This window comes from Gordionus sp. m RMFG-2023, chromosome 2 (assembly GCF_954871325.1).
Source record: "Gordionus sp. m RMFG-2023 chromosome 2, tfGorSpeb1-WG-v2, whole genome shotgun sequence".
Lineage (NCBI taxonomy): Eukaryota > Metazoa > Nematomorpha > Gordioida > Chordodea > Parachordodidae > Gordionus > Gordionus sp. m RMFG-2023.
Genome location: NC_088776.1, coordinates 20,900,584 through 20,917,852, shown reverse-complemented (window position 1 = coordinate 20,917,852; position 17,269 = coordinate 20,900,584). Strand labels below are relative to the sequence as shown.

At 26.1% G+C, this 17,269-nt stretch overlaps 1 protein-coding gene across 1 annotated transcript in view; it reads right to left on the bottom strand.

Moving 5' to 3' along the window:
- LOC135924165 (uncharacterized) overlaps positions 1 to 17,269 on the bottom strand; it is a 50,779-nt gene that overhangs the window by 24,983 nt on the left and 8,527 nt on the right. The window contains exons 2-3 of the mRNA XM_065459214.1: positions 8,506 to 8,863; positions 1,661 to 1,748 (exon numbers count right to left, since the gene is read on the bottom strand). Coding sequence (XP_065315286.1) covers positions 1,661 to 1,748; positions 8,506 to 8,863 — 446 coding nt within the window. The remainder of the gene's footprint in view (positions 1 to 1,660; positions 1,749 to 8,505; positions 8,864 to 17,269) is intronic.

Here is a 17,269-nt window from a genome sequence, read left to right as displayed (position 1 = left end):
AATAATGAAACGAAAGTTAAATAAATCTAGTTCACCTTTACATTGAAAATCAAAATTTTATTTAAAAAAAATATTTATTTTTACATAAATTTTTAATCATTTCCATGAAGTTTTTAGAAATATGTCAAAAATTTAAATATCAGTTGGAGATAAGAGGGTTTTCACAATTGCCTTCAAAAATAGTTGGTCAATTTTTCAATTGGTATAATTTTATTATGGAATATATAAAGCCTTTTACTGGTAATTTTTACAATAATATAAAATATATTGTGTTCTATTTCACAAATTTGATATTTGTCATTAGTTGGCAAAAATAATAGCATGATTTTTACTAACTCTTAAATAACGCCCTTTTTTGTTTTTTGTGCTAATAATGGGTTATTAAATGATATAACTATATATATAAATTCTGTGGTAAAATAGGAAATTTGTAATTCAACTTGGTATCTATTTAATAAAAATTATTTTACTGAAGTATTTAATGCTAACTATAAGAATTTAACTGGCTGTATACAAAATCAATATAAAACTTGCTAAATTATATTTTTTACTGCTGCCCAATTTAAATTAAATACTGCCAAAAGTAATGAAAATGCTGATCATTTTAATCAAAAAACGTTTATTTCAGAGGTGATTATCAGCACGTATTATCTATTTCAAATCTAATTATTATATGATTTTTTTTTTAATTTACAGAAAAGAATAATTGCATTTTTATTTTATTAAAATGATATATTAAACAATGTTTTCATTTTTTTTCAATTTTAAATTGTAAAACCTCTTCCATAATTTTCATCTATTTCCATAAAAATCTTTCATGTTTTCTTTCCAAGATGTCATGAAATATTTTTATTTATAAGCTTCTACTTAATTATAAAGTATCAAAGTTACCAAGTGATTTATCAATTCTCATATTTTATTGCCTTATATCGCTTAGAAATAAAACAGAAATAATGCTCAAAAAAAATCCTCAAACGTCGAGAATAAATACTCAACGTTCAGAAAATACTGAATATAATTTTTTAGAAATATTTTCGTTATTTTAGCGGTGGGGTTATTCTTGATAATTTTTAAAAAAAATTATTGGGGGATTTTTTTTTCAGGTTTTTTTTCTGATATTTATTTTCCTCTATATTTAATTTAAAATCTAAAAAATGGGAAATTTTTTCCGAGGATTAATTTTCTTTGGGAATATTTTCCGGGGAATTGGTTTCCAGGTATTTAATTTCCTAGGATTTTTTTTCCGGGGAATTATCTTCCAGGGGATATTTTTTCCTGGGATTTTGTTACTGGGTAATTATTTTCCAGGGAATTTTTTTCTGGAGAATTTTTTATCTGTGGAATGTTTTTCCGGGGAATTATTTTCGGGGATTTCTTTTCCGGGGTATTGTATTCCCTAGCTTTAATTTATATTAAATTTTTATATGAGATTTTTCATATAAATTAAAAAATTAACAAATATTTATGAAAAAATATGAAATTCATTGAATAGGTAAACTGTTTGTTAATATATTTGCCTTGGATTTAGCAAAGCTTTCCATATATGCATGAATGACTACATATTTGGTGGGGGGGGGGGGAGACTTTAAAAAATTATATCTATTTTAAAACAAAAACTATTTGAAAACAATTCAAATAAAAATTATTTTAAAACTATTACTTTCATCGCTCGAATTCATATCTATCGTAATCGAAGGGTGAGGGGTTGAATTGCTAAAATTTATATCATCAATCACAGCATTTATCGGCTAACATATATTGGAATATTAAATTTATTTTTAAATATTTTTTGTTTTGTTATATGGCCCAAATAATATAGAAATTCCTTACCCGTTTTTTAACGAAATTGTTACAATTCTTAATTAATAAATAACTAAGTGTAACCCGCTTTTACAGTTTTTCACAAAATTCTGAAACGTTAAAAGTGGGAAGGTATTTTACCAACGTAGCTACTAAATTGTGTATTTTAAAATGATACAACGATATCAAAATGATTTAAAGTATAAAAATTTTTTTGTTGATATACTTATTCATATTTTTTATATGATATGGCAATTCATCAGTCATAAATTTTTCGTGAGCTTTAATGAATGAAATTATATAAATATTTTTTAAAAAAAGTAAGTATGTCTGTAAGTTTTTATTTATATTTTATTAGAATTGATTGACAAAGATATACAAAATTATATTTATAGAAATATCTCTCAAAAAATAAAAATTATACAAATTGACGAATTCCGATATCATATAAAAAACATGAATCAAATTCATTGTTTAAAAATATGCATTATACACTGAGGCATCACTAGCCTTTACAATCTCAGGAGGCTCAACCTTAAATAAAATAACGTAAAATTCTATTTTTAGAAAATATATTTTTTTTAAGAAATATATTCAAAATTACCTTTTAAAAAATATTTGCAAAATTACATTTTTTAGGGGACTCTTCAAATTTTTCAGGGGACTTGAGCCCCGTCCCTAAGCAGTGACTCTACTGATATACATTAATTGTACAAATGAGGGCATATAATATGTCTCAGGGGCAGAGTTGCCATGTCTCCTCCCATCAGCGGGAGACTCCCCCGCAATTTTTTAGTTTACACGCAGACATCTCTCTCCTGCAAAACTACCACAATTAGAAATCTCCCGCAAAAATCCACCGCAATTTTTTAATTTCTACCGCAATTTTTTTTTAAAGTATTTTAACGATTTTAACACATAAATAATAATTTTGAGAGACATTATTGATTATTTTTATATTTTTAAAATAAATTTTAAATATTTATTCGAAAAACATGTCTAGTTTATAAATTTCTTTCTATCCTGTTTTATTTTTATCCAATAATAAATCAACATCATTTCATTCATATAAGTCAGTACAGGGGAGTATATCAAAATCGTTTGTATAAAAAAAATATTCTCAAAAATAATAAATAATACAGACGCAACTACATTTGCGGAAATCGTATACATCTATCATGTAGTTCAACATTTACAGAGCTATATCATCACAATGTAGAATCTTTACTCATGATATTTAACGACTCCAATATAAGTGCAAACCTTACTTGTGGCAGAACAAAAATGAGCAAGGCTATCACAAGTGTTTTAGTACCTGAATCCTAGATGTCAATTCTAGACGATTTGAAAGATGGGCATCCATATACAATTCTAACAGATGCATCTACCTCGATCCTTCTCTATTTCAACAAGAATAAGAACATTTCAATAAAACTTTTAAAATTTTTTCCTCGGATAGTGAAAAATCCAACGATGTAGCTAGCCACATAATGGTAAATATAGCTGATTCCGGATTATCAATGATTAGCATGTCAGCTTTCTGCGCTGATAATGCCTCTGTAAATTTTGGCCAAAACCAAATTTACCGAATTGAGGCAGCACAATAATGAATTAATACAATTGGCTGTATATGCCATATATTACATAATTCTTGCAAGAAGGCAATGAATGTACTATCTGTGGATGTCGAAATAATTGTGATGAAATGTTTTAACGAATTTAGTTCATCAACTAAAAGAGTTAATGAATCAAAAGAGTTGGTGAAGTGGTCTGACTTGGAATGGTGTGAGTTGTTGCGATATGTACCTATCAGGTGGTTATCATTAATACCTGCCATCGATAGAATTTTAAAATTTTACGAACCCTTAAAAAAATATTCCTTAAATCTAAAATTTTGGAAAATTTTTTTGAAGATGAAATATCAGAAGCTTATGTGGAATAAGTTTCACATGTAGGAAATCTACTTCATGCAGTTAATATTCAGTTGTAATCAGAATATTCTTTATTAAAAAAGATTTACAAAATCATGCTACAGCTCTGTTCATCTCTACAGTTAAAAATTGATAATAAATTTTATGGCGCTATTGCTAAAAATATTATTAAAATGTTCAAATAATACTCTAATTAATACATTTTTAAATGAAGCAGATATTTTTATTAAGACAATTTTAGAATATTTACAATCAAAATTTGATTTTAATAACTCTATTTACAAATGTATAAATATTATGACCTTGGAACAGAAACCATCAATTGATAGTTTTTATAATTTAATAAATATATTAAAATACCGAAAGACATTGATGTCTTGTTTGAGAAGATTGTAATTCTCTCTATTTTTTATGATTCGCCAAAATACTTAAAGTTAGATAGTCTAAAAGCAGAGGAGAAATGTGTAGAATTTTTTCGTAATAACGATAAATCCCCATGCTTGAAAAAATATGCGAGTATGTTTTCTCCCTCATTCTAATGCCTCATCCGAGCGCATTTTTAGCCTGATGAGGACTGCCTGGAAAAAAGGAGAGAGATCCGATTGCTTTAACAACATTAGAGACCGAGCTAATGGTTAAGCAAATATATAATATGGTCATGCCAGGAATTTTAAATATCTCAATAACGACGGTAAACATTTAGTTCTATTATTTAAATCTCAAATAAAATATAATTAAGTTTTAGCAATGACGCCATAAAATTTAATGTCAATTTTTAACTGTAAAGATGAACACATCTGCTTAGCATAATTTTGTGAATCTTTGTTAAGATTCTTCTGATTGCAACTACACATTAACAGCATGTAGTAGATTTCCTACATGTGATATCATTCCTAAATATACCTCTGCCATTCATTATTGAAAAAAATTTTCAAAATGTTAGGACAGCTTTTATAATTTTAATTTAAGAAATATTTTTTTAAAGGTTTATAAAATTTTAAAATTCTATCGATGGCGGGTATTAGGAACATATCGCAACCAACATTGTGCTGACTCAATTCTGTAAATACACTCTGTTTTTACCAAATTCACTGAGGCATTATCAGATCAGAAAGCTGACATGCAATTTATTGATAATCTCGAATCTGCTATATATACCATGATGGCTAGCTATGTCTTTGGATTTTTCACTATTTGAGGGAAAAAAATTTAATAGTTTTATTGAAACGACCTTAATTTTGTTGAAATAGTGGAGAATCAAGGGAAATATTTTAATATTTCCCTTATTAGATGCATCTGTTAGAATTGCATATGTATGCCCATCTTTCAAATCATCAAGAATTGACCTCCTGGATTTAGGTCCTAAAACATTGATGATAGCCATTGGCGTACGCAGCGGGGGGGGGAACAGGAGGACAAATCCCCCCCCCAAGCCAAAATGCAGATGCCGGACATATTTTTCAAAAATATTATTTTTTATATTTTATTATATTTATCCATATCTATTTCTTTTTAAATTTTTATATTGTGGGCAAGGGTATGATCGAGCACGTGCAATGAGTGGAAAATTCAATGGGCTTCAGGCATTTATTGAAAAAAAATGCCCAACAGCTATATATGTCCACTGTGCTGCCCATTCACACAACTTAGCAATATCGGATTCATGTTCTTTACCATTGATATCAAATTGCTTAGGTTTTTAATTATTAAAATTAAATTTTTTATATTTATATCAGGTAAAATATCTAGCATCTATGAGATGTTTAGATACCCCAAGAGTCAAAATATTTTGAACAGAATTATATCTGAAACTCCTTGCCCAACAAGGAGAAAAAAATTGCAAAAAGCTTGTCCAATAAGATGGAGTCTTCGACATCAAGCAGTAACAGCTTTTATCGAGTTAGAAGAGCCGATTATTAATGCTCTTACAGAAATATCACAATGGTCTGAAAGAGATATTTCTTCAGAAGCAAGCAAGTTACTGGATTCAATACTTATACCAAATTTTTTTTTCGCATTAGAATGTATTAATAAATTATTTAATTATACAACTATTTTATGTAATACTTTTCAAAAACCTGATATTGATTTGATTGAGATGATGAGAATAGCAGAGACAATTTTATTAGAACTCAAAGAAATTAGAGCTAATGCTGATGAGGAATTTCATATTTTATATGTTAATGTTGAATCAAAAGCAGAGCTATACGAGTTCAATATTTGTCTCCCTCGACTTGCAGTAAGGCAAACTTATCGTCCAAATATAAATATAGGGTCAATAGAATAATATTATAAAATAAATGTCTTTATACCTCTTTTGGATACATTTATAACCCAAGTAAATGAATGGTTTTTAAATCATCAAGAAGCAATTATCAATCTGCAGATATTACTTCCGCAAAAACCCTCTGAACCTTTTTCAGATGGTGATAGAAAAAAAATAAAATATTTGAATGATTTTTATCATGAAGACATTAATGTATCTCATGATGCTTTATTAGCTGAATGCCAACTATGGTATAAAAGATTAACTATGGTTGATATAGTCCCAAAAAATGCTATGGATGCTTTGCATCATTTCAAACATCTTTTAGATTATTTTCCCAATATATTGAAATTATTATATATATTAGCAACTCTTCCCATTAGTACTGCAACTAATGAGAGAACATTCTCTTCTTTAAGAAGATTAAAAACGTACCTAAGAAATACAACTTCTGAAAGTAGGTTGAATGGTCTGGCCCTTTTGAATATTCATAGGCATTTGACGCCAAACACGGATGAGATAATTGAAAAATTAGCTCACTCCCAACGAAGATTGGATTTTACATTATAAAAATATAATGTTTCTATAATATTTTTTGTACTATCATTTTTTAATGTCTTATATATTTTTCTTTTACATAAAAAATATAATTATTCATGTTTCCAACATTTAGATTTTTTATACTTTATATATAAATTTTAAAGGCTCGAAAAAATTTAAATTTCTATTATGGATTATTTATTTTATAGTCATCATATCCTGGTTATATCCACTTAATATTTTATAATTCAGATTTATTTAAAGTATTTATATGCCGCCGGTTATATCCGTTTAATATTTTTTAAATCAAATTTATTTTTATATACCGGTTTATATTAATTTTTTATAATTCATATTAATTTAAATTTGTATATTAGAAATAGTTATTAGTCCTAATAAATTTATGCTTGATATTTTTAAATAACAATAATTTTATTTTAAAAAATTTTAATTATCCCCCCCCCCCCACACCAAATTCCTGCGTACGCTACTGATGATAGCCTTGCTCATTTTTATTCTACAAGTATAGTTTTCATTTATATTGGAGTCATTAAATATTATGGGGAAAAGATTCTACCAACATTGTGATGATAAGTATCTCTGTGAATGTTGTACTACAAGATAAGTGATTACAATTGCCGCAACTTTAGTTGCATCTGTATTATTTCTTATTTTTGTAGTACCTTATTATGTATTTAAACGTGATACGTGATAATTAAGCGCCTATCCCTATAATGTTATACACACTGTATATTTCCAATTGCAGTCGTTTTGCTGGACATTCGCATAAAATATATTTTTAATTGTAAAATTAAAATCGTTTTTTTTTTATAAAATTTTATCTTGTTTACATTCTTTTATATTTAAAAAAGATCGTTGGTTTTTTTTTTATAAATTAATATATTTTAATAAATCAAGATGTTATTTTATTTTGAAAAATAGTTACCGACTTTGTATTTATATAAACTAATTATAAAAATTAATAGGCGGATAATTAAGTCAATTCAAAATCCCGGCTAAAGGTCGGAACTTTTTAGCAATTTTTATATTTCTACCGCAATTTTCATATTTCTCCCGCAATTTTAAAATTTTGACCTGGCAACCCTGCTCAGGGGTTTAGCTAATTCAAGACCTAGGTTTCATTAACCGGGGTTTTCAACAAATTTTTAAAATTTAAATGATTTGTAACGCGCGTTTTTTAATTTTGTAAAACCTGATTTTGTAGAAATTATATTCCAACACCTATCCTGTGAATTTCAGACATTTTCCCCAAGAATTTTGATGTATTTTTAATTTACATGCAAAAATTGTATAGAAATTAAGAATTTAAAAATTAATGGCATATCTGAAATTTTCAGAGTAGGTACTCTATACGCCAGGAATACGATTGCGGAAGATCAGGTATTTCAAAATTTAAAAAAAACGAGAGTTAAGTTAAAAATTTTCTAAACCATAGTTTGGATTATGCTTATAAAATTTGCAAATTTAACAAAAAATATTGACATTTATCATAATAGCTAACTAAATGATGTACTCAATTTAGAAAATACATTTATAAAAAATTGAGCATTTTAAATTATTTTTATTTTTTAAATAAAAAAACCAGAACCCATTGAACCAAGTAACAGGGTATATAGGATCATATAAAAAAAAATATACTTTAACAATAATGTTCGGTATTGATGCTTTCATTTATATATGATGCTTATAAATTATTAGTCTAATTCCAGACAAAATTTATCGAATATTAAATATTTAGATTTTCGCGATACGTATTTTTGAATATAGAATTTTAATGAGTTGACATGTGACAATTACTTATTATATGATTAAATTCTAAATTAGATTTAATTAACTTTGAAATAAATTAAATATGCTTCATGTGCCCCTTAGTTCATTGTGTCTCGACCTCCCAATATACTCTATAATATAAATAAATAGTAAAAAAATAAATAAATTTTTTAATACTTTTGTTTTAGGTGAATCTACAATAATTTTAGGCTTTTGAAACTTAACCAAACTGCTTGGATTTATATTTTTGTCATCAGCAGATATAGAATCAATCGCTTTAACAAGGCCATTAGTTTGAGGTAATCTTCTTCCATTATATTTTTCCCGGTGTACCTCAGATTGATTGATTGAATCTAGGTAGGAGTCATATGAATTTGCAGTGAAACCTGATATATCAGACATAACTTGGGGCGTATTATTTTTCGTATCTGTAGCAACAGAAGTCTTGGGTATCAACGTTTCATTTCCAATTTTATCAACGACTTTAAATGCAGAAGAGATAGCGTTATCAATACAATCACTTGCCAATGATTTTCTATAAAAAAAATTTGATAGAATTTAAATAGATAATTTATGTATAATAACATGTTAGATATTAGATAATAATAATAATCATACTATATGGTCATCTGGCATTTAGAATTTTAATTAAAGCTATATTATAATAAAATCTATAAAAGGTGCATATCATACACTATAACTCTTTAATATAGTTCTCGGGAGACCATAAATAAAATTATAATTGTCACTTCTCTATTCGAAAAACTTAAACGAAAACTTTTCTTGTTAACCTAATATTTATTTAAGATCTCAATTGTGGTGTATAATAGCATAGTCCTACATTGAATTTGTTTTTGGAGCCTAGCCGATTTCGATTCTTCTGTCCGCCGAGTCCTTCCAATTTAAAAATATTCGTAGATCTGAGACTTAGACTCAGGCCTCTCCTTCCACTTTTAATATGTAGTAATGTTATTTTTTAAGTTTTAGTGTTCATCGAATTTTCAAAAAAGTCGTAGTATGTCCGGTCAAAAATTTTAATAAAATTGGCCTAATTTATTTGATATGACTTTGGACAGATCGGGCTTATTCGATCAAGATTCTAATGTATAGTATAAAATTATTATAGGCCAAAAAAATCATAAAATTAAATAACAGTTTTTATTAATTATTATTTGAGAAACTATTAGGAATTAGCCTATTTGATTAATTGGTTTAATTTAAATAATGCTGTTTATTTGTTTCATAGTAAAAAAAAAATCAGGAAAAATAGAAATGTGTAATTATTTTGTCGAAAAATATCTTTTAATTTAAATATATAGCATCCCCTTTAACTTTTATCTTTTATATATCCCGATAAAAAAAATAGTATTATATTTAAAAAAAAATTTTTTTTACCTTAATATAAATTATTCTTCTTCTTAGGATATCAAACGGATTTTTTTTAAAAAAAATAGGCTTATTATAGGATAGTCTCTCAAGGCATAATATTAATCATTACAACACTTTTTAAAAAATAGTATGCTCTCAGATTATATTAGATTTTTATGATTATAATAGGTTTTTATAACCACTGAATTTTTTTTTAAAACATTAAAAATCGATATTATATCATAAATTTTGTATTTTTTAAAAAAGGAAATATATAACACAGTGTTTGTAAAAGTATTCTTGTAATCTGAATTAATAATTTTGTTGAAAAGCTGACAGGATTTTCATTTTTTTTGACAATATTTTATTTTTCTAAAATAATGAAAACTTATAATTTTTTTTATAGAAAAGAAGACAAATTGACTAAAAAATAAATTGGCCGTTTATTATAAAATTTTGAAATTTCTGTTTAAATAATATCAATTTCATTCCAATTGCCACCTTAGCACATAAATTTTAGTCAAGGGGCTCCATTCTATTCTCTACAATATTACAACAAATTTAACAAAATAAATTTAACTCAGCAAATAAAATTGTGTTAGAGATTTATTGCATATCCGATTTACTTTAAATCCATGTGTTATATTTTTGATTATGTTTATATAAAAGACCTGCAACCAAGAACTCGACCCGTCGTTATCCAGGCCAAATAAAAATCCAGGCGGGCGCTGGTCGAGATTTTTTAAAAAAATTAACTTAAATTATATCAATTAATCAGTTGGAAAATGTTAAAAAATAATATAATCGAGCATTTATTATTCATTTGATGCTTAAATTTTGAATGTCCTACTGAAACAATTTGAAAAATGTAGCCAAAATTATTCAAAGTGTATTGGAATTTTAAAAAATTCTGGACTGGACTAAAATAATCACACAAAAAGGTCTCAGACTAGGCCTGAAAAGTGAATTTTTTTAAAAATCTGAACCAGGCTTGAAAATAAAAATTTTTTGATCCCGGGACAAGACTAAAATTTCGATCACCTTTCTGATGACGTATACTGACTTAAAAATAATTTCGTTTTTTGCCATGTGAGATCTTTGAAATGATTTAACCCTTTGGATTTCCTAAACTTAAAATTTGAATATTTTATCATAGTTTAAATATTTACATTGTATAATGTAATTAATTGCAAATAATATTTGGTAAGAATAGGTACATAAAATATAACAATAAAAGTTGGAACTAGTTTTATGTAAGAAAAAATTTAAATAATATATGAAATTTCTTGATATTGTTTATATTTGATAATTATGGATGATAATGTATAACCTTTCTATCAGTCCAAACCGAATCGAAGATCGATTACAAAAGTCGAACCGCGGAACCGATAATAAAGACCAAACCATCATGGTTCGGTCCAAAACGAAAAACCCTGAGGGTTGACATTCACAAGAAGCTATTATGATTCGATATGCTGTAAATTTTACACAAATCAATATTTTAAAGCAATACTGGTAGTGGCACCATTTTGATTTAACAAATCTCAAAATAAATATTCAAGCTAGAGTCAGAAATTATTTATTAAATATTTACTTTATATATAAATGTAATTAAGGGAAGTTAAGGAAGACCCGGGTTATATTGTTTATAAAAAAAATGAATTGAAGAAATTTTAAGAAAATTTTTTTTTAATTTTAATTAATATAAAATTTAAAAATATGAAAATTTAAGAATTATAAAAAAACACCCGGGTTATGTCATAGCGCCTCCTTATTTTTAGATTTTTCACTTGGAAGAATTTGTTGACACTTAAAATTAATACTGTCAATATTTTTATACATAATAAAATTGAGTATAATTAATTTAGAATTGATATTTAGTCTGAATAACATATAAAAAAATTTATTAACAAAAATGTAAAAAAATTTAAAGTTACTTTTGATGTTAAAATTTAAATTTGCATTTAAAATTTCTCATGAGCAATTTTGTGTGAAACATTTTTAAGTACCTTATTAAAATACACATTTGTCTTAAATTTCAAATCTCAAAGTTTAATAGTTTTTAAATTATTTGAGAAGACATTACCTGCCCTGGGATTACACTATTCCCTATCTCCCCTACTTATAGATTTATTGTCCTGGGAAATCTATTGTTATAAAAAATTGAATATTATCAAAAAGGGATCTAAAAAAAATACAAAACAGTGTTTTGTTAATATTATATAAATAATTATTCTAGCATCCTATATAATTCTTTCTTTTATCCAAATTTTTTTTATATAAAATTTAAAAAAAGTGTCTTACTCTTTCCGGTGTAATAATTTTGGAAGACTCTTAACACGACAACAATAATAAATACTAGAAGATTTGGTGGACAAAAAATTACTTCTACATTCGATTTATTCATACTATTAACATCAACATTATATATAGTAATTAAAAATTAAAATCAAGATTAATGTAAACTAGAAGATGTGATTGACAAAAAGTTATTAATTATATAATTATATGTATCTAGATATCTTCTAAATTCGATTTATTCCTACAATTAACAACAACATGTTATAAAGTTAAATGTTGGATATTTCAAACCAACAGAATTGACTTAATTAACATAGATATATAATAATTTAAAATTAAAATCAGCCCTTCCTTTGCCTCATTAAGTAATTAAATTTATATATGCATTTATGGATGTGGGCTGTGTTTTTACCCATTTTAAGAAGCCCATAGATGTTTAATAATTAGGCCTATGTATGATATATAAACATTTTTGTATTTTTTTTAGAAGAAAAAGAAGGCAATAATCATTAATATCGAATCGATATCCTATCTTATATTTAACATTTTTTAAAATTTATCTTCAAATTATTACAATAATAATTTACATATCGATTTTATTAAATAATTACATTTGAATTTATAATTTACAGTGATAATACTATAAAGGGGCCAAATTTGTTAAGTGTTTTATACATTAACAATACTTTTTTTATATATACTTAGACGTGTGAGCAGACAGTCTTATCGGAGGCCGCGTTTCTTTTTTAAACGATCGGCTGGCGGCGGTGAATCAATTTATTGAAAATAAAATGTATGCTTTATTATGCAAATCTAATTAAATTATAACTATAATTTAACAGTTTATTTAGTAATAATCATCATTATAAATATTATTTTATTTAGATTTATAGAACATATTGGTGATCTTTTAGAGTTCAGAGTGAGCCCAAATATGGAAAATGACGCTCGCTTGGTATGCTATATTGAAAGTTGAAGAAGATCCAATGTTCTTATCACTTTTCTTTACATTGGGACGTGCATCCGTAACCATTTGAATGTTCTTTAGACCCTTAATTGATTTCATTTTCTTTACCCATCTTGGAAAAAATAGTTTAGGCCATATGTTTTTGAGTGACATGATTCGTAGCCAATGTATAAAATGCTATTAAAATTATTATCTATTTCATGAAATGTAAAGGTAATATAATTTCGACGTTTTCGGTCCATATATCAAAAGTTATAGCAAAAAATAAAATCACATTTTTTAATAATTTAAAATATATTTAATATTATTTTTTTTATTTATAAATAATATATAAAATAAATATTATTTTTAATAATAAAAAATATTTATCACGCCGCCACGATGCCGATTTTTTTCATTGACGGCGGCGTGTTGAACTCCAGCACATTTTTGATGGCGGTGTCAGCATGGCAAAAATCACCGGCGGCGGCGTATTGAAGCAAGAAAATTATTGGATTGAATACTTATTCCAAATTTTTTTTCTCATTGAATGTATTATTTAATTATACAACTATTTTATGTAATACTTTTCAAAAACATGACATTGACTTGATTAAGAAGATGAGAATAGCGGAGAGCATTTTATTAGAACTCAAGGATATTAAAGCTAATGTTGATGAAGAATTTCATATTTTATATGTTATTGTTGAGTCAAAAGCAGAGCTCGTGTTTAATATTTGTCCCCCTCGACTTGCAGCAAGCAAGCTCATCGTCAAAACATTAATATAGGATCAGTAGAAGAGTATTATAAAACAAATGGCCCCTATCTTAGATACATTTATAACCCAAATAAATGAATGGTTTTTAATTCATCATGCAGCACTTCAAATCCGCAGATATTACTTCCACAAAAGCCTTTCCAACCTTTTTCAGATGGTGATGGAAAAAAATATATATTTGTTAGATTTTTATCACGAAGATGTTAAGATATCTTATGATGGCATATTAGCTGAATAACTATGATTAAAAGATTAACTATGGTTGATACAGTCCCAAAAAATGCTATGGATGCTTTACATTATTTCAAACACATTTTAGATTATATTCCCAACGTATTAAAATGGTTATATATATATTAAGAACTCTTCCCATTAGTAAACTAATGAGAGAAAATTCTCTTTTTTAAGAAGAATAACAGAGCCCTGCAGAGGTACCATTTGCAGGGCACGGCCCAGATTTTTTTTTTAAATTTTTTTCGGCCCAGGTTTTTTTTAAAAAATTTCCAGGCCCAGCCCGACTTTTTTGAAAATAAGATTTTCAGGCCCGGCCCGAATTTTTTTAAAATAAATTATATTTATTTTTGATTTTTATAGCTAATAATGGCGATTTCAAATATTTGGTTCTAAAATATACAGCTCGGCCCGGATATTTTTTTTAAAAAAAATTAAAATACGGTCCGGCTCGGAGGCCGGGCCTGCAAGTCTCTGAAAAACATACCTATGAAATACAACTTCTGAAAGTAGATTGAATGATTTGGATTTTGAATATTCATAGGCATTTAACGCCAATCAAGGATAGATAATTGAAAAATTAGCTCAAAACATACAAAATACAATTATTCTTAAGAAACTTTTTGTGTATTAATTTATATTTCCAACATTTAAATTTTTTATACTTTATATATTTCAAAGACTCAAAAAAATTCAAATTTCAATTTTGGGTCATTTAAGATTCATATCGTGGTTATATTCACTTTATATTTTATAATTCACATTTATTTTATAGTTTTTCAATGCCGGTTTATATATATATTTTTTTCGTAATTCACATTAATTTAAAATTGTGTAATAGAAAAGTTATTAGTCCTAATAAATTTATGCTTAGTATTTTTAATTAACAATAATATTTCTTAAAAAAATTTATTATCCCCCCGCCCCCCCCCCAAACCAAATTCCTGCGTACGTGCCTGAGTATAGCCAATATAATTCAAATATAGGCATAACATATTCCCAATTATTTTATAGTATATAATATGCTTTTAATGTTCCATCCCTCTTTTAGAGTTTTAAATTCCTAGTTCCTTGATAAAAAAAAAGTTAGAATTGTTTACATGAGAGCCTTTAGGTTCATATTAAAAAAAAATTATAAAATGTAAATACATTAATAATAAGTAAAGATATAAAAAAAAAGGTTACAAGAAGTTTTATCAATAAAGAAATAGAATTTGATAAGACTCTTTGAAAAACAATTTTTGTTTTAATCCATAAGCTCTAAGTAGGGGAGACCGGGGTATAGTGATTGATAGGGTAACCATGTTAACGAGATAACTTTTTAACCCCTTGAATATAAAAACTTTAAATTTGGTGTGAAAATGTATTTCTATATCTAATTTCATACCTATGCCCATCTTTTGAAATGTTTTCTTCTTGATATACCAAAAAACCGTTTTTTACCCAAAAATTGTAAAGATTACCCACTAGTTTGTTTAACTTTTGAAATATATCAAGGCTCATAATTTAAAATTATATATTTTAAATATTAACATCTTCACCATACAGAAAGATATTTTTGAGCAAGGTGTTATTTGGAATAAAATTTTAAAAATTGTTACAAAGAGGAAGAATAAATGTACGATGTGCCTAAAAAAGGTAAATACTCTATAGTTTACATTTACAAAGTTGAATGGATGTCAAAATTACAATATTTTGTTCAATAAAACATTACTTATGTTCAATTTAATTTTAACTACTTTAACCTGGTACTTAGCTATTTTACCCTGGGTATACGGTAAAATGGCGAAAATTGCTAATTTCACATAATTAATTAAATTTCTTAAAGGATCATAAGTAAAGAGCTACACTTTTTTATTTTGTAGATGAGGGATTCGGCCACATATAAATTTATAATTTGTTTGCTTTTCTTTTAAAATTTTTTGACAAAAGTGCAAAATAATTACCATATAATATATATTGATCATGAAAAGGCTATTTTGGATCTTGTTTTAGAGAATATTTTGGTGACTATTATTTTAGTGATAATAGGTTTTTTTTAAAAAAGAAATCCCTTTAATATCAAAAAAATTTTAATGTTGAATATATTAATTATAATGGGCACTATGAGTTTGAAGAATGACATGATGTGAGGAAAAATCAGAGTGGCAAACCTTTTGATATATAGGTTTCAGGTTCCAAAATAATTATTTAAATTCAGTTCAAGTTAAGGTATTAAATTTTTAATATATTTCAAGTTAGGTGTTCAAAAACCTTTGATGAAAATTTATTAACTAAAAATTTTTTCTACAGGGTAATAATTTTAATCTTATTTTACGATAAATAAGAGGAATAGGAAGAATAAAACATTCCAATAATTTTAAATTAATTTGAAAATGGTCAGGCTAAGATTTGTAATTTTTTATTTATTTCTGAGCCCGGCCCTGGGGGAGAGGATTTCTCTCAGGTCTGCAGGTCTTTGTTAAAAATAATAAACATGATAATAATCATAAAAAAAATCAAAAAAAATATTCAAGAATCAAATAAAAATAATTGGTTTTCGAATAATTTCTAAACTAAATATTCACATTCAATGATAAAAAAAATAATATATTTAATAAAAACAAAACGAAAATTATTTTTTATTTTTAGTTTAACCAGCCTTAATACTACTATTTATAATTTAAATCAACACTTCTATTTGTCATGAAAAAAACTACATAATTTGATGGTGGTTTCTCTATTTTTAGCGTAACATTTTATCGATTTTAGATTTCTTATTCCTTTAAAAATATTATTAATGAATTATATTATATACTATAAATTATGGGAGCTAGTAACAGGCCTGTAATTAACAATTTTCAAGATGAGGGAAGGAGGAAAGGAGGAAATGCAATTTTATTTAAATTTAAGTATTTAATTTATACTATAACCCTCTGTCCCTATAAAAAAAACGACCTCTTTAAAATTTCTTATCACATAATTTTAGAAATTAGAAACACTTAATTTTTTAAATAAGCTTTTAGAACAGTATTTTACAATCTTTACCTATATAAAAAGTTTTAAAGACTTTTTTCATTTTTTCATATCAGAATTATGAAATCCAAAAGTAGGGCGTGTTTCAATAAAAACGATCACCATATAAATTTATATATTTAACAAATTTAGTAAGGGTTATTCATTCAGCAAACAGTCGCAGTCTTCAAGGTTTGATATAAATTTTGTAATCAAGTAAAATATTGTATACCTTTTGAAAGACTATTGGAAAAACTAATTCTTTCAAATAAAAATTAAGTCTCGCCGGTATAATGGCCGAACTTCCTCTAAAATAGCAAAT